The sequence below is a fragment of the Oryzias latipes genome, chromosome 16 (genome assembly GCF_053564925.1).
Source record: "Oryzias latipes strain Hd-rR chromosome 16, Olatipes_Hd-rR_3.1".
Classification (NCBI taxonomy): domain Eukaryota; kingdom Metazoa; phylum Chordata; class Actinopteri; order Beloniformes; family Adrianichthyidae; genus Oryzias; species Oryzias latipes.
The window spans coordinates 12,993,590-13,018,021 of NC_136252.1; the positions used below are offsets into that span (position 1 = coordinate 12,993,590).

General features: G+C 38.1%; 1 protein-coding gene across 2 annotated transcripts in view; it reads left to right on the forward strand.

Moving 5' to 3' along the window:
• The window catches only part of col14a1a (collagen, type XIV, alpha 1a), a 173,775-nt gene that overhangs the window by 146,242 nt on the left and 3,101 nt on the right, over window positions 1-24,432 (forward strand). For both annotated transcript variants that reach the window (XM_078933438.1, XM_078933439.1), the window contains exons 38-47: window positions 557-652; window positions 1,106-1,159; window positions 8,385-8,438; window positions 10,517-10,570; window positions 10,654-10,725; window positions 13,461-13,496; window positions 15,099-15,165; window positions 17,130-17,321; window positions 21,353-21,430; window positions 22,175-22,330. In XM_078933438.1, the coding sequence (XP_078789564.1) occupies window positions 557-652; window positions 1,106-1,159; window positions 8,385-8,438; window positions 10,517-10,570; window positions 10,654-10,725; window positions 13,461-13,496; window positions 15,099-15,165; window positions 17,130-17,321; window positions 21,353-21,430; window positions 22,175-22,330 (859 nt within the window). The remainder of the gene's footprint in view (window positions 1-556; window positions 653-1,105; window positions 1,160-8,384; window positions 8,439-10,516; window positions 10,571-10,653; window positions 10,726-13,460; window positions 13,497-15,098; window positions 15,166-17,129; window positions 17,322-21,352; window positions 21,431-22,174; window positions 22,331-24,432) is intronic.

Genomic DNA, 24,432 nt, shown 5'->3' on the forward strand with positions numbered 1-24,432 from the left:
TCCAGCATGTAGCAATAAGGCTGATTAGATGTTGTAAATTTAATTTTGTAGGTGTTTTGTGAGAAAGTGTGGCCCTCGAGTGGAAAAAAGGACTCCTCCATTACCTTGTAAATAGGTGATGCTGTCAAACAAATAACAATCCCACCCTGATCCTTCTTAGAATTGGAGGAATTATAAGAAGATCAGGTATTGTCATGGAAATTAGGTGTGTTTGGATATGGAATTTGAGAACCCAAAGGAGTCCTAAGGTCCTGATGCAAAACAATATTAATGACTTTTTGCCCCCGTGGCTGTCTCTGCTGAGGCCATCATCCCTCTTTTCTCTATGCTCGAACTGTTCAATTACACAACCAGCAAGAGGAGTGACTCCATCTTCAAGTAATTTATCAAACTTGCGTTAGACGGGCGGATCAGAAACCGCCGACATCTTCTTTACAGCCACCTTTTCTCCACTGAACATGTATGTCATGGATGTTTACCAAAGGCAGCATGCTGTGCAGCATGTTTGAAAGAAAGGTTGTAGAATTGTGTTAATTTTGTGCAATTTCTGTTAAAGGGACCTCAGGGGCCAACGGGGGAAACTGGCCCTCCTGGACCTACAGGACCAACTGGTCCTCAGGGGCCCAGTGGGGTTACCATTCAGGGACCCCCAGTAAGTCTGTTTTCAATAATATCACAGGAATTAGCACTCTGCGTGTTTCACTGAAATTAACAGTGATTAGTTGTTTCTGAATTCATACTACACTAAAAGAAAGTAAAGTATGAATAACATTTTAAAGGAATGGGCATTTTTCTGCCATCTAGACAAATATGACTTTTTTTTGTTGGTTCCTGGTTGGTAAAATATAAAATTTTATTTATTTAAACAATATACTCACTGAAAATCTGCAGTTTTCCCCCATTTTCCCCCCAATAATTCTGTCCTGTAAATGTGCACAAAGCAACCAACAGATCTTTGCTTGTGCTGCCAGTATGACAAAAGCTGACATTTTACACAAAAGCTATTTGTAGTTTTTCTGTCCAAATGTGGGGTCTGCAGGGCCAATTCTGGCTGTAGCTTTTAAGAAAGCCGATGTCGATTCACAGAAACTTTTCCTGTTTTTAGGGTGTTCGTGGGGAGAAGGGAGACAAAGGAGAGATCGGACCAGCTGGACCAATGGTAAGAGAGGATCTATTATAAAATACATTAGATGAAAGTTGGGTGAGAAAATAAAATCAATGAATTAGGACCAAAAATATTAAATAAAGCTCTTCCAACATGTTATGTTGGTATAAACCTACATTGTTCTGTTAAAATTATTTATTCTAAAAATATTAAATTAATTAACCCTGGAAGGCCCACTACGTCAAAGAATAGACAGATAATTCAAATATTTCAGATTCAATATGTCTTTTAACCCTTTGATGAATCCACAGAAAAACATTTGCGATATAACTTTTCTATGAGATATAGATAGTATAATTTATGATGCATTGGGTGATTAAGTACATTTTTGCTCACAACAATGTTTAAGATGCAAAAATATTCACATAAGTGGTCAGCAAAAAATCAATCTTATTTACCCGCTGGTTTAAATCTGTTTCACACTTTTTTTAACATAGTGCATAAAGAGTTGGTCAACACATTTTGCTTTGTTTAAATACAGCAAGTAGTCATTTAAAAAATGAGTAACAATAGAGTTATTCTCACCATAAAGATTAGAACATTAGAACGTTTCCTGCCAGTTTGAAAGGAGAAAAAAAAACCCTTTCTGCTGCCCCTGTTGGAATGATGATGCACTACAGGGTAAAAAAAAAACATGGACTATTTTATGTTCAGTGGGTTTTTTGGGGAAAGTTAAACTATGCAAATAAGTGGGGCCACTGAAATGTGTGAATCAAATATGATACAAATGGTTGTAAAAGGTTAAATTGAATGGAAGTACTACCAGTAAACAGTAACATAACGAACTGTAAAAACTAGGGGTGTTTGAAAAAATCGTTTCAAGGATATATCACGATATTTCGTTTGGTGATATTTTTATCGATTCGAAATGCTGTCAGGACGAAATCTATTAATTATTTGAGCGTCCTTCAGCGTCTGACCCCTACCTGCTGGTTGGCAGCATAGCCCACTCAGTGAGCCTCTTTGAGCAGCTCTACAACAGATAAAACAACTACAAGATCTCATCAAGAAGCAGTTTGTTTTTTTGTTATGAGACATGCGCTATACTTAGTTTTTACTTAGGATGGGTACCGAACCAAAACGCTGTGCCATGTTGCTGCCAGTATAATAGCAAAACGCGGATTGCTGTGCTTTTTCCTTTAAGAACCAATATATGTTAGATTACCAAAATCAAAGCACTATGAATTTGCCTGGGTAAAAGCAACTTATATATGACATACAGTTGCAGGGCTTAACATTATGATAAATTTTACCATTCTATTACAATCAAAGGCGTATTATGCTCAGGTAGTATTTTTGCTTTTAAAGTAGACTCTTTAAAAAAAGAGAAGAAACTGTGCTGCAGTACAATATCGCGATATGTATCGTATTGTGGGACGCGTATTGGAATATGTGTCGTATCTCCAGACTCTTGCCTCTACATTCCCCTTGTAAAAACTATGAAACAATTATTTTTCTACTAATATTTGATCATTTTAAAAATCTATCAAATCAAACCTGCATTTTATTTGCACCCTTGTAAATAAATTGACAAACCAAATCAAGGGAAAAATTTTCATGAAAAGCATGATTCTGTGCCAGTCATCTGTCAAATTTGCTGGGTTTTCCTCACACCCTTCTGTCATTCTCTGTTCGAAGGTGTTATTCTTCTAAGAAGTAATTTTAGAGTGCTCATGTGCAGTGCTTTTGTTCATTTCCTTTGAATCTTTTGCTCAGAAAAACCTATTATTAAAGGGAGGTTGTGGCACAAAGTTCCACTCGGAAGTTGGAGAAAGAAAGGAAGTGTCAGTGGGGATCCCAAAGACACAGGCACAGAGCAATCTAATGAAATCGTTGAGATGTGAATAATTATTAGCAGCTTCTTCAATATTGGGCAGTGAACCAGTGGAAGTAATGGTGAATTAATTTGATGGTTCCCTCCTAAGGAGTCTTGTACATAAGCAACAAGAAATCAAAGTTCTAATGTTCCAAAAGAAAATACTGTCTTCAATACCTAAAAGATAGAAAAGGTGGCCAAAGTTTTTGCTGGTTAACGCTCAAGTTCAATTTTTATCTTTGTGTTTTGGGGATTTTCTACTTTCAAGTGAGAAAATTTGAGAGATGAATTTATTTGAAATGAGTCCCTGCATGGCATCTAAAGTCTAATGCTAGGTTCACACCGGGCATGTGTTGCTCATTCAAGAACCGGTTAAAAGCGGTTTCTTGAATGCAATGTTAACATGTGGTGTTCACACTGGACTGTAGCTAACCAATACTTGCACATGTCGACCTCCTACAGCTAGGAGAGGCTTAGTGCAAAATGTTGAAGCGGTGCACATGTTGCAAATCTTGCTCCAGGCTTTTTCTTTCTCAACTCTGTTCCAATATATGGAAGACTGTGTTAAATAATACTGGATGGGCACAAAACACAATTATTAATTTCTCCTCCATGATCACTTTTCAAACAGTTGCCACTTCCATGAATTAAAAAGGATGCCATCCATATATCACTACCAAATGTATGTTCCTGATTAGTCAAAGTTCAACCTAGTTTAACTATCAACATTCGATCATAGGCTACGCACTATTAACGTACAGGTGATGGCGTCAGACGGTGTCCTCACGCCACGCTTCAGTCGTTAGTGAGGTGTGTGTTCTGGCCCCTTTCTGACCATGCATAAATTCTGCCTATGCTTAGGTGATACATGAGTGCTCGTAGGACACTCATAGATGCTCACGCAAACTACACTCTTACTGTCTAATTTCCTCATTTCAAATAATGTGTATTTATCAAGTGGACAGCATTCATGGGCCTCCTGCTCAGTGCACGGGGTTTGGGGGAGTAGAAAAACATACCTGCATCTCACCTGCTTCCCTCTTACTTAGCCATATGTCTTTTATAGGGAGGGGTTTGCTATGAGCCTGGAGCAGCCCTGTAGAAAAGATGTGCATGAACATTTTCATTCTAGACGCTTACGGAGCAATCTACGACCTTGATAATTTGTGCAGGAATTTTGGTTCACAATTTTTTTCCTGAAGATAGCCAGTATCCACCTGTAAGGGCAGTTGTGACTAAGGAAGTTGTGTGTTTTCTTTTGTATAGTCCACAATTAATGCTAGAAATAAACCAATTAATCAAATCAAATTAAGAAACATCAAATCATGTCTATTAAATGACTGTTAAACATGACGTTCATCACAGGTGTAACATTTATGTTTTTTCCCCTCCATTTACCAACGAAAGACATTTTGGGAACCAAACAAATGTCCAGCCAGTTATTTCTGAACTGACTGGACTGGGGGACTGAATGCCCTCATTTTAAATAAACAGGTTTGGGGTGACATGTGGGGAATTCTGGTGCAGAGCCAAAAGGCAAACGAGGATATGCAGTTCCAGACAGTGCTTCCAGACAATGTCAGGCACATCAGTCTACTTTTAACACACAGAGTTCTAACAGAAAAGGCAATTTACTACAGTTTAACTTTGAAGTTGTAGAACAAAAGTTATTTCTAGTATAAAAAGCAAATTCTATTAAAAAAGTAAAATGGTGTCACTTACTCATCTAGTCTGTCAGACGACTTAAAGCGATGGGTTAACCTGCCGATGTCACTCACGGGCAGCACAGCTTCAGTTAAAATGAAAATCTGTTTTCTATTATCTCCATACAACCATCCACTAAATGGTTGAAATCCATTTCCATATCCATACCCATGTTTTTGAGCAAAACTAAACCACCCAGAATTTATTTAAAAACTTGGAAAACCACTAAATCTCTCGGTGGCTTAGAGTTTCCAAACTTCCACAACTACTTCCTTGCTCATATACTGCAGCAGTGGTCCCCAACACCCAGGCTGCGGACCGGTACTGGGCCGCAGACAGAAAAATAGAATACGTACACTTACTTCCATTATTTCTGTTGTGTTTTACTTTGGAAAACTGCCAGACTCTGTCTTGACGCATCACCTGACTTTAAGCAGCTGCTTGGACCACTAAGTTAATAGCCTAAAGTTTCTTTGGAGAGAAAAGGAGGGAGGAAACCGAATAATTCAATTCAATTCCATTTTATTTTATATTGCCCGATATTACAACAGTATTCGTCTCAATGGGCTTCATACTATAACCATGCATAAGTAACATGAAGTCATGGAATTCAATAGGTATTGGCTAAACTAAACAGAAAAGGCTAAACTGAGCATCCCTGCCCTGTGGACCCTCATTCTTGCTAAGGAAAAACTCCTAAAAAAAAACGGATTCTAGAAATAAGAAGAAACTTTAGGGGTGTCCACATGAAGGAGGAATCCTCCCCCAGGATGGATTGGCAATGTACGAGAACTCTTAGAAAAGATTTAGCTTTACATGGTGACATGGTGGATTGACGTTTCTTATTATATTTAGAAAATACCAGTTGTATGATGATTGGGTTGTTGTATTTTTCTTTATTTTTTCATCATTAAAAGTCGAATACTAAAGTTAGTAAAGTTAAAAACTTTTTTCCTTTTTTGAAAATTTGAAGGAAATACATGGAATAAGTAATACCAACCTATTTAAATGAAAATAACTGAAGTCAGTAATAAGCACAGCGTTTAAATTGAATCAGAGGAATTTGACTCCATCGGAATCAGTGAATCAATTTTTGATCTTTTCATCATATAAACCTCTGTCCAAAGTATAAATATTTCCAAGTAACATTGCAAACGAGATGACAATGCCAACTGGTAAATGGGAATCAGGTGGGGGTCTTCTGGTGGGGTTGGGGGTCCGGCATGTTAGGATCAGGGTTCTCATTGAGGTCCTGGTTACTCAGGGTGGGGGTCCTGCTCTGCGCCTTGAGGGGCGTGTTTAAGCCAGTCTTCTTCTTTCACTAAGAAGCCATTTGCTGGACAGGAAAAAAAAGGCTAATGAAAACAAATCAACTAAATTTTAAAGAACACTTTTCATTTATCAGTCTGTAAATAAACAAATACAGCAAGTAGAAAAAAAAGGAAGACATTGTTTGTTCTGCTTTTGGTGTTCTTAATGACTGATATTTTTCATATTTATTCTTTACAACTGATGTTCTATAGACATAAATCTGTGCATTCAAGTCTGTTTGTTTCTCTAGTTTTGTTAGGAGGGGCATGGCAGCCCCTCCCACGAGACAAAGGGAGAAACTACAGAGAGAGATGCAACAAATCTCAGCGCAGTGCTATCTTGTTCTCTTTGCCTGCACACTCCCATTAATAAAAACTGGCAGTTCTGGCTTGTGCTGCATCGTGTAATAACATGCTTTGTCAGAAACAGAATTATGAATAGCTGTGTGTGGTGCAGAGAGGAAATATAGGCCCTTTGTTTTATATGAGAGACCACAGGGTGTGGAGTAACTGGAAAGCATCACTTTTATGAACTCACACTTTATTTCAAGGAATAAAATGTTTAAATGATGAATTGTCGACAAATGATCTGCCTCTTTAAAAGATTGCAGAATGTATATTTCACCAACTCTAGACTTTTTGTTATTTGTCTGTGTTATTAATATGCACATTAATATGCAACATCAGCAGCACAAGCCACTTGATGTGTGCATGATCTGCACATTTCCAAAGCTTTATTTGTTCTTATCACTTTTCTTTCTTCCCACGAAGCTCTGTCAACTAGTGGCAAACTGTTTGCTGTACTGGCAGAAGTTCTTGTCCACCAGCAGCATCTGTCTTTTGCGCAGGCTTTTTCTACAGCTCTCAGAGTGAAATCAGCAAAGGAGATTTTACTCCAGATGTCGAGCAAGAATGAATATTAGCCGACATCTAAGCCATGGCTCGTCATTAATCAACTGAAGTCTTGTCCTCTGTGACCCTGATCTGTAATTTGGACAACCTTTACCAGTGTTAACTGTCCTGTTTTATGAGCCTTTCACCGAAGTGCGGAGATGAATCACGTTAGCACTTAATCTATCACCTTTTGGATCTGACAGTGTGCACTGACCTGCAGGGAGAGCAATCAAAGGGAAATGAGATACAGTAGCAGGTTCAATCGCTGAAATATTGTTTCCCATAGATCCATTTTATGTGTTTGGCTGCAACTTTAAAGCTCTTGTTTTGACCTTTGATTACCTGTATTCATAGATTTTTATTTAGAAAAAGTTAGACTGATAGTTTAGGGCAGGGGTGTCCAAATCCAGGCCTCAAGGGCCGGTGTCTAGCATGTTTTCCAACCAACCTGCCATGGAAGCTCCTCATTGGTCAAACCCACCTCATCTAGGTAATCTGTAGCAGATGAGGCAGGGTTTCTGGAAAACCAGCAGGAGGCCAGCCCTCGATGGCTGGAGTTTGACACCCCTGGTTTAGGGGCTCCCACCTTAGAAAAATAAAGTACAGGACAGCCAGAGACAGGTTCAGAATGCAAAAGTTACATTTAGCTGCTTTACCTTGAAAAGAAAATTGCTCATATAATTATAAAATACAAACAGGGACTTAAAAAGTAACAGGACTAAAAAAAGCATTTAAACATTATGCCTGTTTCATAATTTAAAACCTTTTAAATGAGGCTAATAGAGAACAAAAATGAGAATTCTTACCTTTCCAAAAGTTTAAAATTGAAATCTAACAACAACAACAAAAGATTTTGTTTGTTATTGATTTTGTTTGTCTTGTAAGCAAGAGTGATGGTGAAAAGAAAAGCAAAACTGGTTAAGGAAGCCTTACACATAAGATCTTTTCATACTTTGTACTTCGTTCTTTATTATTCCAGCTGACAGGCAAACAAAAATACATGTACCAAAAAAAAGAAAAATCGGAGCCATCGGGCATTTCTAAAATTTCCTCATTTCATGACTAAAATAGCAGATTTAAACACAATGGAAAGGTTTTTATAGGGATATAAATGATAAAAGAAACAAAATAAAAATATCTAGTACTGAGACTAACAGCAGTATTGCTTCAAAACCACAGAAACTAACAGATTGAAAAGACCTAAAATACCATTTTTTTGGTGAAGCTGTTATGTGCCTTAGATATTTAGTTTTTGCTGGATTGGACTGTACCATAACAGCATGAAGTTAGTTGAATCTTTTATGTATCAGTTTGTGGACTCCAGATGCATATTGAATCATGTGAGAGGAAAAGATAAACAACCCTAGTTTGTGCCATATTTAAAAGATGCTTTTGGCATTTTTGATTGATCTTGCTGTCCAACAACCTTTACTCTGTTTTCATGTTTAGTAAGTTAAAGTTTTTTAAATGCAGACATGTTTGTGTTTTTCTTCAGGGCGTTCCTGGAGGTCCTGGATCGGCGGGGAGAGACGGCCCTCTGGGACCCAGAGTGAGATGCAATCCTTTACCATTAATGTCCTCTTTACTTTCCTAAATTCTATTTTATACCATAATAAATTCAAATGTGTTGTTAATTAGAAACCAGATGTTATAAATGACTTTAAAATGATATGATTTGATTCTGTTTATAATGAAAATGCACTTTAAAGAAAAAAAAAGGTCAACGCGGTCGCCCCAGCTTAGACGCAGTTTAATATTTGGATAAAAGGCAGGAAGAAGGTTTAGAACTTACACTTTTTTTCCTTAATGAGTTTTTTCAGCCCCTGAAGAAAAAAAACCAAAGGGGCAAATTACAGAAACACTTCAAGATTCTATTATATTAAAATGTACTCTGTTCTTTTTTTTAAAATAAGTTTTGAAAAAGTGTTCCTTTTGTTTTCAGCTAATATGACTTCAAATATGTCACATTGCCATGGCAGAATGTTGATCATTTCTGCATTTGAGTTGGTATCCATCTGTATTTTGGAAAAGCATCCATTCAATTCAAACATTTGTCTGAATTTGAGCCGACCAGACAGATTCGAGCTTCTGTCAGGTCATCAATAGCTGGTCCAGTGTCTTTGGTTGCGACTTATGGTCGTGCCATCAGACTACCTCCATGTGTTTAACATGACATACAGCTTTTTCATGGCATTTGATTGGGAACATGAGATACTCCAGGCCTCTTTGTACCATTTTTTTGCCTGATCTCTTCGGAACACGCTTTAACAGAAGTGTTTGGATTCCTCGAGATTTATTTTTGGTTTTGTTATCTCAGTCATTTGACAGTTTGCACCTTGTGGTGAGTTTTGTTCATTGGTTCTGGTGTTGTTTATAGTCTGCAGAGTTCTCCATCAGCTACTTGCGTTTATTCCAGATTTTTTCTTAGTATCCCTCATCAATTTGTCCACTTCTCCTGTCCGTGGCATCTATGATGGATTTGCTCTGCAGCTGCAGCCTGCAATATAGTTGAACTCTGCCGGTCGAGGCTTCATACTTTCAGCTTCTAGTTTCATATTCCAGGTTTGCAGACGCCTGCATGTCAAGAAGCTGCACTTCCTAAATCATTTACATAAACTCTGTGTCATTAGATGAAGGCTTAGGCAAATTCAAGAAACATAAGAAAGTAAGCCTTCACATTATCTTCATGCACAGCTGGGATTGTCCGTATGAATTATTCCTCATCATAAAACTGCAGGCTCCCTCCTTTGGCTGCTGTTAGCCGAGCTCTGCATAGGGTTTGAAAACAACATACACAGTTGATGAGATTCCATTTGTGAAAGCTCCGTAATGCCAGATGGCTGCAGTTGGTGCTGACAGTAGTGAAGCTGGGCCTCACAATACAATGCCCAGCTGAGCTCTAAACACTCCACCACAAAGGCAGCCAAAGGGTAGCGTCAGCAGGCGGCTACAGAAGGTTCTGAACATGTGTGTAACACAATACCAGAAAAGTTCCCTGGTGGACTTGAGACCCTGAGTGAAGTAAGTCTCTGCAGATGAGGCATCTGCTGTCTCTTTGGCTCGTAGCAGCTCCAGCGGTCATCATCAACGCTGGTGCTCACTTTCACGCCTGTCATGTGGTTTCGTTCAAGAAGACGGCTGCTGGCTGAAGCTTCCTCTTAGTGTGTGGAGCAGGTGTGGTCTTCTCTAGCTTTTCATAAGGAAAGAACAATTCTAGAGTAATATTTGTCTGCTTCTGGGAACAAAAAAGGCTTTTTTTTATATAATGGTCAAGCAGATGTAGTAGTACTGATGATTTGTACTTTGTTAAATACACTGATACACTGTTTTAAAAATTAAAAATTACCCACAAAAAGTGACCTGTTCTGTTCATTTACTGTACAGTTTCAGTTTGACAAATTTGCAAATTTGGAGTTGTTTTTTTTTAAAAACCCACGTTCCCCAGCTATGATGTACTTCAATTTCTTGTATTTTTTTGACGGTTCTGGAAGAATAAAACAATGTTTTTGTCTAAAACCTCCTAAACGTCATTCTGATCCCCATTACAAAAAAAAAAAATGAAAACAGCCTTTTGCCTTTATGATATGTACATGATATGCTGGATGTTTTATATTCTCACTTCTTCAGGGTCCACCGGGTAACACCGGACCACAAGGGCGTCAGGGACCTCCAGGACCTGTTGTAAGTCAGTTTTTGGTCTGTAACCCCCTTTTTTCCCCCCTCCCTTTTTTAGAAACAGTTTGCTAAAGTTGTCCTTCTTCCAGGGAGCCCCTGGGGCTCCTGGAGCTCCAGGGCCAGGTGGATCAACAGGACCTCAAGGAGATCAAGGACTTCCAGTGGGTGAAAAACACTTAGCTTTTCATTTTGAACTCATTTAAAAGCCCTGCTTTGAAGCAATTTTACTTATTATAGGGCTACATGGTAAGGGTTACAGGAAACACTGAACGATGACTTCTGACTCTGAGTATGTGATCAATATTAGGACAGACTGTACTGTTTGATTTTCATACTGCCAGATGCATTACTGACCAAAAAACTCTTTTAATCAAAATCATTCAAGAAAGCTAAATTTTCTTCTTCTTTTATTTTTTTATTTTTTTCGCTCCAGCTCAGACACTGGTAAATTGAGCAAAATGTAGAGATTGTCCGGATTATAAAGCCTTTTAGATATTTTCAAAATATTTGTTTCTGTAAAGTTTTAGATTCTGAGCATTTACTGCAGATAAATCTCTGACTGGATGATGACGTTTTTCCATTCACTTTATAAACACTGATTCACAAATCAGATCGTCTCAAAGAACTACACAAAAAGAAACAATAACTCAAGCAATTCCATTCAGTTATTCCAAATCTTTATAATACCATGAAGTCCAGATCATCGCAGTGAAGACAGATTGTTATACATATTTTATAATACCAGCCTGTATAATGGCTTAGTCACAACTGCCCTCGCGGGTAGATAAGAAATCCCCCTTTCAAAACTAGACCTAGACAGAGGTTGAGGTCTGACAGGGCAGAAGAGAGAGGGGTAGACCTGCACATAAACCGCAAATTTATTGTTATCGTGATATCAAGCTGTGCAATGCGCATATCGCAAAAGACAGCGAAAAATGCAATAAATGGTAACCTTAAATGTGCTAAAATAATCTTATGGCAGCTTAAGGTATTTAAAAAATCAAAGAAATCCCTTTATGCATTTGACCAATCAGATGGAGCCCTTTTATGTTAGATGTTACATGTTCTTTTGTAGATGAGGGTCATTTGGAGTTTAATTCAAGTTATGTTGACTCTTATTTAAATTAAACTGCTGCAGTGAAATAGAAATGTTGTTTTTGTTTGTTTTGCTATTTGTTCATGTATCACAAGTTATATCGCCATTGCAATATTGATCACTAATGTCGCAAATCGGGAGTTTTCTACATCATGCACCCTAGAGAGGGGCAAACACAAAAACACTGGACCACTGCGGTAAGATGAGAGATTTGTTAGTTACTGAAGAAATGAGATGACAGCAAGCAGACAAACAGAATAATTCCCTTATTTATGACAAATGGCTACTGAAAAAACTAAAATGCGTAAATACTTTTAACGTTTGACTTTAAATGGTAATTATTAATAAATAACAGTATTGGAAGAGGCTTTACTTCTACCGCAAATGCTCAGTGAGTCAGATTTAGTTTATCTCTTCATAAGAGGAACTGGTGCAGAAAAAAAAAGACAAGGATGCTGAAGAAAAGATGCTGAGGTTGAAACTCCAACGCTAACAGGAAGAGATGATGCGGCGGAGTTGGTGACAGCTAATCTATTCTTGGATCATCTCTGCAGGCCAGAGGCGAGTTAAGCTCAGAGACAAATCACCAACTCCCTCCCCAGTGCACGCACAAACATACACACACACACAAAGGATAGCACTGGAAACCACACCTGCCTCTGAGACAAAGAAAACAGCATCCGTCTGAACGTGTGCACATGCAGCTCATTCATAAAGACACACAGGCAGCTACAGATTGCAAATTCACTTCTTGTTTGGCTCCCAGCACTTCAAATAAACAATTCCCTCCTAAAATATCTGTTTTCGTCTGAAGTCTGTTTTTGGTGCATTTTTGACCTTCGTCCTTGTTTGGTGTGGCGTTCATCCTGGACCAGGAGGGGTTTGAACGTAGCTTACCATTTCATCATCCTCCAGGGAGATTTTTACAATGTATGAGTCTTGATAGCGAACCGTTAAATGCTTGCCAGTTATAAAAGGGGAAAAAAAGCAACAATCCTCCTGGGACTGCTTCATCTGTCCGCACTTGAATTTCCAGGGTGAAATCATTGTGAGAGTTCTTCCCTCTGTAGATGAGGTGGAACATTTGGAGTCAAAAAGTAGATAGTCTGCACTTTTTGATCATGATGGGAAGATAGTTTTATCTGAATTCTGTCTTCGGTAAACCTTGATTTCAGGTTATCTGTAGACATTTACACAGCCAGGAAGACTTGTGCACATAGCAGATGTCCAAGTCATGACTTCTTTTTTGAGACTTGAACTTGAGCTTGATGGCTGTGCTGAATGTTGGCCGGCCTTTTATCCCCTGTATGAAGTCTATGGCCTTATCCTCATGTGGATCCCTCTCCGCTCATTAATCCACTCTCACATGGAGGCTCAGCCAGTCTTTTGGTGGTCAAGGACATGTCTTCCCAAGATAAACAAGTCCTTGTTTCAAAGTCTTTTGAATAAAGTAATAACAGAGGATATTTATTATGTCAGCGCATATTCTGTGGCTGTGACATGTTTGTCTTTGGATTACAGTGTGTTACTCTCTGATATGCACAGGGTTGGCATGTTTTTGAAAGTGTGTGTCTGTGTTGTGAGCAGTTATGAATCCCTTTGGTTGATCTGGTTGACAAAACCAAGGGGGGAAAAAAGGAATTTCATCCAAAACCAAAGATGTTCCTCTATCTGTTAGCTTTGGGGCTCAGTTGAGCATTAAATTCGGGATGCAAAAGAAAAGAATGACGGGTAGCGTGTGGCTGTTTCAGAAGGGGATAGCTCTCCCTCACCATATATTCTCCTTTTTCTATTTTCCAGGGTTCTGCTGGAACCAAAGGCAGTAAGGGGGAGAGGGTAAGACATTCCACAAGCTCACCAAGCTGCTTTTGGTGAAAATCACATTTCACTGCCCTGTTTTGCAGCTAAAACGGTCGTTTTTGCAAAAGCAGAACACCAGCATTACTTACCTTTACTTTATACCCTTGCTTTGAATAAATTACATTTTCCTCCACAGAAATTAATCCAGTCTGTTTGTTTTTTTGAACAAAAGCTCCCTTGCCTGTTTCACAATTTGTTGCTGTATCTCTCCACTTTACTTTACTGAATTGAATTTTTCCTCACTGTGTTGTGACAGTAGTTCCTGACCGTGTTTTTCATCCCAGTTTTTACCATGATCGTTGCAGCCATCAGATTCTCTTCTACATAATTTAAAACAGACTTTTCTTTGGAGAATTTATCATTGCTAAATTAAAAATGAGTTATCTGGCCTAAACGAGAGTAATACAAATACATTAAAGACTTATGGTCTGCAGTGTCCAGTTACTGTGACCTGCTGTCTTCATGTCATATTTCTGTCCTCTATTTTTAAACCACTGGCTTTGTTTCTGCTTTGCCCAGAAAAAGACTTTCTGTAAGTTGGAAGGAAGTTAGAAGTGTAAGTCTCATTAACTCTCACTTCACCTTACTTTGTCTCAAAGCCAACAATCAGCAACACTTACAAGAAATCAGGAGAAAAGGTTTAACTGCAAACATTTCATGATACTTTTATACACAAAAGTGGATTTACAAAGACTTGTATCTAGACTTGCTTAGTTTTTATTTTTTAACCCCTATTTTCCCAGGACTGTATTAAAAACGTGTGTTGAGCAACAACTGATATTGTAGACAAAAATAAAAACCTTACAGGTCTTCTGCAGGACTTTTTAAAAACCAACTTCAATGAAAATTGTGTTTTTTTGGTGTTTTTATCAGGTTCTTTTAGCATTTTTCTGATGGTGGAGGACATACATGATTTTTTTTTACTTTTTTCTATAAATTGTTGACAATCTGGAGCAGATGAAAAGTGCAGTTAGAAAAAGCATGTTGGTGTGACGTAGAACCTGCATTAGCAGGCCACAGACTCTGGCTCTGCTCCATTCCGATGCATCCACTTGTAGACCACTAGATCCATGTACGTCTTTGTTTTCCTCACCTGACCTGGCATCTGGGTCAAACTGTTGGGCTGGATAGCTTCAATATTGTTCGCCATTTTTGTTGCACAGGTACTGTTAGGTTGGGGTGTGAGAGGCTGTAAGCTAGCAGGAGATGTAAACAAGGATGATGGGAAATGTGGGCGGGATTTCAAGCAAATTTCTAATTACTTACTGCCGCTCTCCAGAACCTATGTCCTAGAAAACGAGACGTTTTTTTATAATGGCTAAAAAAATTATACTCATAATGAAAAGACCACTGGGAATGCTTTCACAACAGATCAAAAGATATTTGGAGTGGGTCTTAAAGGGAATTTTTGAAAGAAAAAAACAGCGAATGTAAAGTTGATGTAAACAAAATAAAAAACAATCTAAAGTACTCGTCTGCTTCCTCAGCGCTTATCTGGAGAAGTTTACAGCGGCCCAAACAGGAAACCATTTTCGTCTGTTATTGTGAAATCTTAAGAGCTTTGTGTTTGCTCTGCAGGGTGATGTTCAGTCCCAAGCTGCAGTGAGAGCAATAGCACAGCAAGTGTGTGAACAGCTCATCCAGAGTGAGTAATCAATAGGTTTTTGCATAGGTGTTCTTGAACTGCACCTCCTTTGTCTCAAATATCGGTGGTACTCTTTTCCCCATCTGTTCTAAATTTAGGCTACAGACCAAAAACAAGTTTTTAAAGATTTTTTTTTTACTTTTACAGGCTCTCCTTAGACACCTCTCCCCTTCTTTAATGAGCTTGTAGGATATTTTATTGCTAATTTTTCAAAAGTAAACACTTTAATGTGCCCACTGGCAAGAAAGATCCTCCACAACGCCACTGTGTACTGAGAAGTGGGTCTTGTAAAGATGAAGGTTGACTGGAAATCAAAGCATGACTTCTTTTCAAAGCATCTCATCTATAGACAGATAAACACAGCCATAGCTTTGTTTTGGTTCATTCATAGACATAATTCTGAACATAGATAAACAATTAACTTCTTTATTACACTGACTGGAAATAGACTCGCAGCCTCCGTCGGCAAGAAATTAATTTAAATATATTGATGAAATATAATCCAATCAACCGTTTGACCTTGACTATATTTGGCAGCATCTCATCTTGTTTGTTTGCAGTTCATTTTTTTTTCATTCCCATCATAAATTGGCTTGCAGACCTCGTGTATGTTGTCGGCTAAATCCTTATGTCAGGCGCATAAAACTGCAGTCGTTTCACCACTGAAACATTAAAGACCTATTTCAGGTCTTTTTTCTTTTTTCATTAAATAAACCTTTAGTTTTTATTTGACTGAAGCAAACAGATCCACATACGTCACGAGACTGATGTGACTTCACTTCTTTCTGCATCATTATTTGTGAATACTTGGAACATCAGTTGTGAGCTAACTTTCCTTTTGTGGGGACGGCTCCATGTTGATACCTGGGGAGCTGACCACCAGGACCCCAGACCAGCCTCAAAAGAGCTATTGAGGTCAAAGGCCTTGCTCAAGGGCACCACAGCTGACATAGACTCTCCATTCAGAAACTTGAACTAGCAACTTTTTAGCACGAGGTCTATTTTGTCTGGATTTAACTGCCTTTGATTTATTTATTTTAAATAAAAAACCCAGAAACGTTAGCTATAAGGGTGTAGCGACTAATTAATTATTCAATAAATCAATTTTTCCAAACGGATCAATTTGTCTGAAACAAGTCGTTTATTGAATCAAATCTACTTATACCATTAAACATATCATTTCAAAATGACAGAAATTGATTTTATGGAGATTGGAAAATATCACATCACATCATTCCAGTCCAATGTGTGAAAACTCTTTAACGTTTGCAGTCATGTGACCGTACAGTGTGGTTTAATGTTCTAACAATGTTAGATTTGGATGATTTTTATGTTAAAACAACAGTGGGCGGAACTTTAATGAAACAATAAGTGAATGGATTAGACATTCATTCTTGTTTAAATGTTTGTTTGGACACATATTTAATTTACACTTAATCATCTTGAAGAAATACAAGGAATCTGGAAAACTTTACCTGCTCTGTTCAGCACCAGGTATTTATCTCTGAGTCTCACTAGTTGAAGTTTTGGCTAAAGATGTCTTGGATCCATTTTAGGTCAGTGAATCGGATCGTTCAAAACCAACCAATATCGACTATGAATCATATCGTCAACCACAAATTATGATGTTTATCAAATTATCGTTAAAATAAATTGTCATATCCCTAGTTAACAACTTGTAAATGTGTTAACTAAGTAATTTAATAAACCTTATTAGACTTATTGTACTAATAAATGTCTTACTAACACCCTATAAATTCATTTATAATGTTGTTAATGTGTTAACAAAGCTTGTTAAGGAATCTTAATATAAAGTGTTACCAAAGAAGGTTTAGTATTTTTTACTGTCATGTTGTTACTTTTAGTTAACCTGTTTAAAGACATTTTATGTTTTCATAATTCAGTTGTATTATTATTTTTATTTAAATATTAAACATACACTCTGCCTCCCTCTCTCCTTGCAGGTCATTTGTCTCGCTATAATTCAATCTTGAACCAGATCCCGCTTCATTCATCAACGTCAGTCCGAACAATACCAGGTCCGCCCGGAGAGCCGGGGAACAGGGGCCCCCCAGGTCCTCAAGGAGAGCAAGGTCCTCCTGGTAGACCTGGCTTCCCTGGCACCAATGGGCAGAATGGTCGACCAGGGGACAGAGGTAAGATAGGATCATCACTGAAGGCATGTTCAAAAGTAGTTTACAAGTTGTTATCAAGAGTCTTAAAAAATAAATCAGGCCTAGCACGTTGACCCCTGTTAGTATCTGTGTTGAATTGAAGACAAATCACCAACAATTCACCCCAAATCCTGCCGAAGTAACTGAGTCCAAATCTGTGTTAAGATATTGTTGAACCAAATAAACAGTGTGATCTCACTTATAACATTTACTACCTGCTCATCATTGCACCTTTAACCCCCCTTTAGGACCATCTACATTTGTGAGCATTACATTTTAGGTTGTCTAGACCCCTATTCCCCAACCCCCCGATCTGTGGACCGGTAAAGATCTGTGCGACAGTTGGTACTGACTGAGAAAAAAACATAACCTGCATTTTTTTTTTTTTTTTATAATCAGATTCTGAAGTAATTTTTATTTTGGAAAACTGCTAGATTTTCTTCCCCACATCCAGCTCATTCTTGGACAGTTGCTTGGTTATGTGTCGAAAAGCCATCTGCTGTTTTCTTAAAGCAGCTCCACCGACAACTTCATTACAACCCTCAAGCTAGCAAAATTAACAAGACAAAAACGTATTTGGAAAGTTTCTTTTGGCAGAAAAGAGCCAATAAAGAAACAGAAGAATCTTTGACTTTAAAGAAATAAAAAATCTTTATTTAACAGGTAAAAACCTGGATTTTTTTACTCAGAATGTGGATTTACTGTGACATCTGAGCCCACACACTATAATACTGGTAATAATGCAAAACATTCAGCAAACAGCTGTCTAATGTTACAAGGATACTGCTCATAAAGTTGCTCAAACAGTGGATTCACATTTATTATTAGAAAATACCAGTTTTTGCGACTGTTTTTTGGGGGGCGTTTTGTATTTTTTTTGCATTTGTCTGCGAACTTCAGCCGCTTACAGGCCGGTCCGTGAAAATATTCTCTGACCTTAAACCGGTCCGTGTCCGGAAAATTGTTGGAGACCACTGGTCTAGACAAGTGTTTTTCAACCAGTGTGCGTGCCGTGGGAAATTCCCCTCATTAATTATTTACTGATCTCAAAACATTTTCCATCTCCAGGATATCAGCTCTTTGTTCATCCAAACAGGCCCTGAAAAACACTGAGAAGTTAGGAATATGAAAGATCGTAAAATACTTTTTTCTTTGTGTTTATTTGATTCTATTAAAGACATTTTGATAAGAATGACGGTACAGCGATTTAGCCGTAGCTTCAGCTGTTTTAGGAAAAGTCCCGCCCCCTTAACTGTCTCCACCAATCATTCTTGGAGGCTTAATCACACGTCATCAGTCAGACCAATCAGAAGTGGTTAAAGTCTTCACTTCCTTGTTCCAATTCTGCTCATAAAGGTGCTTAGTTCCAACAAAACCACCATCTAAAGCTCGTCTTCAGCGGTGTAGCTTTCCACAGAATCCGGTGTCAGACTGTGGAACAAGTGAACAAAACAATGAAGCTCAGAGACGCTAGTCTGTCTGTGTTCGTCGGCTGTTGCACTGCATCTCCCATGATGCATTGGGTTAAAGTGACAGCGTCTTAGCGCACAATGAGTGTTTGTTGTTAAACATCTTGAATCCACAAAGAACAAACATAAACAGTTTTTAAATCTTTTAACTTTACTTTTATTACATCTTTTAGAAAAAACAGCTGCAGCTTCCAGCTTTTTCTGCCACAATTATCAATACAGACTGTAGATCAATACAGACTATGAGTTTCTCCTTTTTTTTAATTTTTGGATGCTGGTGTGCCGCGGGATTTTTGACAAGGTTAAAGTGTGCCTTGGCTCAAAAAAGGTTGAAAAACACTGGTCTAGACTACAATTCTAGATTTTCCTCTAAACACACGAGTTCAGTTATGTTGAATACAGTAGGCACCAATTGATCAAAATGCAAAAAACCATGTTCTCATATATAGACAGCATTATTTATTTATTAAAAAAAAAGTTTTCCAATCAGCTCAAATACCTCATAAAATTTAGATAAGTGAGACTTGTGCCTGTAGGTCCCTGAGAGATAAGTGCTAACAATAAACAAACGGAAACCCACATATATGTCTCCATGAATTAGAAAAATCTTTGCTTTACCCAGTTTCTGATTTTCACCTTTCTGCCTGTTTGCTGCATTTTGTGGTCCTGTTCCCAGACTGCTTCACCAAAGCCACAGTTTAGGCCAGGCAACAGCAGCCTTTGGAAGACAGAACAGGCTTCATGGGGCTCTGTCTTTATCGCCAAGACATGCAGCCCACACTAAAGAAGCTCATACTGAATGAGCTGCACAAACCCAGAGGCCAGAGCGAGCCAAAGACAGCACGGTGTCTGTTAGGACGTGTCCAGCACCGAGCCTCCACCTCGGTGGTGTCATCCGAAGCTCCAACACAAATACACACATGCAAACACCCTTTTACAGTTGTAAAGATTGGAATGAACCAAATGGTGTTTGGTTTAATATATTTGGCTTAATATTTTTAGAATACCAGCAGCAGAAGAAAAAAAAAGCCCCCAGAACATAAAAATAAACTTGTAGATTCCTTATTAATTAGCTTTAGAATTTTTCTGTTTTCTATTTCTTTTATTTATTTTTTTAATTTTGGTGATAGTCAAGAACAGCCAGATATCAAATCCACCTATTGGTTTTACGTGTTTATCTCATGCTAAAATGCATGGAAAACATGTCATGACATCATTTAAACAGCTGAACGGCAGTTCCGCTGTCTAAATGCTGTTTAGTAGCACGCAATCTCACAGTGAACTGTGAGACTGTAGGATTTTAGAGGTACTTAAATGTTTATCCTGTAATAAAATTGTCAATAAATGGCTGTCTAAAGCTTGGAAAAATGAACATTTGCAAGTGTGAGGATCCCTAAACTGACCTCACAACACTTGAGACTTGTGAATATTCAGTCAGCTGTTTTGTTCCAAAGACGAATTCATGTCCAGAGCCTGTCCCATCTTCACAATAAAGCAAACCAAAATATTGTTTCAATAATATGATACTGTTTTTCTGTTGAGGTACAGCATTTTAAATTTCCCTGGAGGTCAAAGGTTGCAAAAATTATTATAAATGTAATGCTGAATGAGAATAAAACTATAACATTGTAAAAAAGAAAAAAAAAAAAAAGTCTATTTAAATGAACCCTAGAGCAATTTTGCTATAAAAAGTTAAACCATCACTTTTGCCGGGTGTTTTTTACCAAATATAATATACCCAACAAAAGGTATGTGTCATAAAAAATAGATCAAAACATAACAACACATGAGAAATCAGAGTGATTTTCTTTTATTTTCTGGGTTCTCTTTTCTTAAGCTCTGTCATTTCTCTTTTACTTGTGCTTGTTTTTGTGTGTTTTATTATGAGTGGCTTATTTAATGATTTTATTTCATATGTGGGGTTTGTTTTTTCAAAAACAAAAATTCCTAAAAATAATAATAAAATGATACTAGAAACTGGATCTTTGGTCCACCCATTCCTGGAACACGAGAGGCACAGACTGCTTGACATGCGACATATTGGAATTCATGTAAATAGTTTTGCTCGGGCGAAAATCACCCGGCGACAGTGCTCTAGGGTTAAACCTAGAAGATGAAAACTAGGCTGATCCAATCTTTAAATACCTTTTATTTTTAAAGGATTATATCTTAAATCCCCTAAAGAACTAATCAAGCAACTTTTAAAACAGGCTATAATGGTTTAGAATCATTACTCACTATGCATACATGTATTTTAATACATGTTTGTGCAGCCAGAAAGCAGTTAGCTATAACTCAATTGGGGACATGTAAATCAGGGTTTAATTTCCAGGCTGGACAATGAGCTTTCTTCATTGTCTTTGCGCTACTGCCCAACTTTGTCGGTCCCCAGCCTGGAAAAATCACAGCGTTGTGTCAGGAAGGGCATCTCTGCCAGACCACCTGGGCAAATCCGTGAAAGCAGTTTCACTGCGGTGGCCCTGAAAGGGAAATGTCCAAATGGTGAACAACAACTTTGTTATAAAGTGAATTCTTCTTTTTTAGGACTTCCAGGCTCAAAGGGGGAGAGGGGCAGCGCTGGCATTGGGAGTTCTGGACCCAGAGGACCACCAGGTCCTCCTGGTAAGAGGCATCAGAGTGCTGAGGGCGCTTCAGAATCTGAACTTCATTCAAAATTCATTGTAGGGAAGCCAAAAATGCAATTTTCTTTAGTTCTGGAGCTCCTGTTGCATCTGAATATTTATTTTTATGGTTTGCAGTTCACTTACTACCTTACTTAACCTACCTTGTGTGGATTGATTTTTATCAGTTTGAATACAAAAGTGTTTAAATAATTGCTTTGGTGAAATGAAATGGCACAGAAGCTTCATACATTGTGGGTGGAGTAGGAGTTCTTCATTCTGACTGCCATCAGTTTCCTCAAAACATGCAAACAGAACCTGAACATTTAAAGGTCAGCCACTGCTTTTGGAGGAAAAACTTTAGAAAGGAAGTCTTTGTTCTTATTTATATATATATTATGGCATGATCGTTTTTGCTCTTGGCAAAGGGAGCTAACCTCAGAATATTGATTTCATATTTTTATTGAGGTGAGCCCTGCTGGAGCCGTTAATCCTGTAAAAACATTCAACAGGGTTTTTAGCTAAAAGCGGCGTCACTGCTGCTCCTGCCAGTGGAGCTTTGCTATCAACTCACTCACCAAGGACAAGCAAAGCACATGTCTGATGCCCCCAGTGGAAAAAAAGATTATGAAAGATATAAGGGGTGATCATTCAACAACGTTTCTGCTTTTTCGCTCTTTTATAACTCTTTTCACCTTGTGTCCAACTGCTGGAGTCGTCTTTGTAACATTTACCGTGACTTCAGGTCCGCCAGGTGAGGGTCGGACTGGTAGTCAAGGTCCACCTGGTCGGCCAGGTAACCCGGGAACAGCAGGGAGACCGGGAACTCCTGGAGCCGCAGGACCAACCGGTCCACCAGGATACTGTGACCAGAACTCTTGTCTCGGATACAACGTGGGAGGTAAGCATCAACTTTAAAAAAAACCTGTTCATTTTATTTAGCTTTCACAAGCAAACTATGCTCAAATATAATGTGCCCTTTTAGAAATTGTCATTTTCTTTTAGGAATAACAAATTCTTTTTTCAAATTATTATCATTACAGATGCACAGTGGTCAAAATTAATCAAATTATTTTACAGTTTTGGGAGAAAAGGGAAATGCTTTGATTGGAGTCTAATGGCAAAGGAGGTCAATTAAATCTGGTGGAGATCCTTAGATCTTTTTTTCTTTAAAGGATGTTCTTCCTAATTTCATTTCAGCGACTACGAGGTTAATAGATGCTACATGCTTTTTCTGTTCCACGTCTTACCAAGAAGACATTAAACAGCGACTAAACGGAAAGAAGCCGATAAACCCTAATAAAACCTTATGTCATTCTGCTTTTATTAGGTCATAAATGTATTATTTTAAGATAGGAGGAATTGGTACAGACACTCCGCAACAGTTTGGGATCTGACAGCTGGATAACAGCTAGAATTTAACTATTTTATCTTTTTTTTTTAAATAAATCTAAGTTAAGCAGGACTCACACAATTAATATAGAGAGCAAATGACAACCTGCAACTACTGTTATTTTTTGTTTCCTTGTCTAAAAACAAAATATATAAATGTGAAAGCAAGCTGAGAGGTGTTGTCCTCTTGTTTAAAATGCATATAAAACAGTTGAGTTGTACTTTTACAGCCGTGGCCAATTCTCAGACGGTTATTGTCCTCATAAAGCTCTCAGGGAAAGGCAAAACAATTTAACTTTTATCGTCACTCCACTCTGAAGTTGGAAGAATTTCATTGCAACAGTCAGTTGGTGAAGATAAAAGTCAAATCCGACCTTTTGTCTGTCTTTTCCATACATTAAGGCGTGCACAGTAAATCTGTTTGAGTATTGATACTGACACACAGCAGAGGCTTTTGTCTTGGACAGTCTGAGCTGGTGTTTGTCACAGCATTGTTGATAGATTATCTCCCAAAGGAAGCTGATGGGTGAGACATGACTTCATCCCCAAAGAGTCCACATTTATTGTTTGTTTTTTTCCTCTGTGGGACTTTGGAACCTTTTTTTTGCAATTTTAGTCATTTTTTATGTGGCTTTTGGGGACTTTCTGACCACTTGAAAGAAAATCCTCACTTTTAAAGAACTGGGTGTGTCTTTTCCGTCTTTTAGTTCGTCCATAAATGTTTCCTTTTGCCCCAAAATATATTTTCAGTTTGGATTCAATAGAATCCCTGCTTTTTTCTTGTACTGATTACACCAGAACATCACATCTCCTTTTTTCCCCCTCAAATGATTATAGTGAAATGAGCATCAAACATTATTCTCTACCCGATTTCTGCAGGCTGTACAAACAGATAACCCTGCTGAACAAACGCCCTGTTTGCTTGTTCTTCATTCCAATGAGCTGCAGCAGAGAGTTGCTGTTTTTTGCAGCGTGTGAGTCAAAAGAACAACAGGAAAGAGTTTGAAGTGCCTTAAGCTGCAACTGAAGTTTCTGCTGTGTTTGACAACATTTCATGTTTTTGGGAAAACTTCCCTTCATAGGGGACTTTTCATGATGCCGCTTTTAATTTGACAATAAAGATAGTTTTCAGGTAAAATGGACCATTTAACAAACTTTAATAATAAAGTAACCAAAATGGGATTCAATACATCAGTTAGCAACCAATTTTGTATAATTGTGATTAAAATCTATTAAAGGTGATTAAAGACATCAGCTATTCAGTATCATTTCTTTAACACCTCAGTTGAGGTTTCTAGTATACAGAGTAGGAACATAAATGATTGATCTAGTCTTGTATTCAGATTGGACACATTTGGTTTGCTTGAACTGAATCAGAATTTGTTTCTCCCGATAATCCGGAACACATTTTCAGTCTCAAAACACCTAAGCGGACCCTGGTGCAGGACCTGGAACCGCTCTAGGACCATCTTTTGAGGTGGTTTCGGTTCTTTTCCTATTGGACTGAGCTCCGGTTCGCTCTGAGATCCCTCAGTCTGAATAAAATCCGTCTCCTTAGCAGAACAACTGAACCAAAACGGCCACCGTTGGCAGTCGTCAGGTAATGTAGAA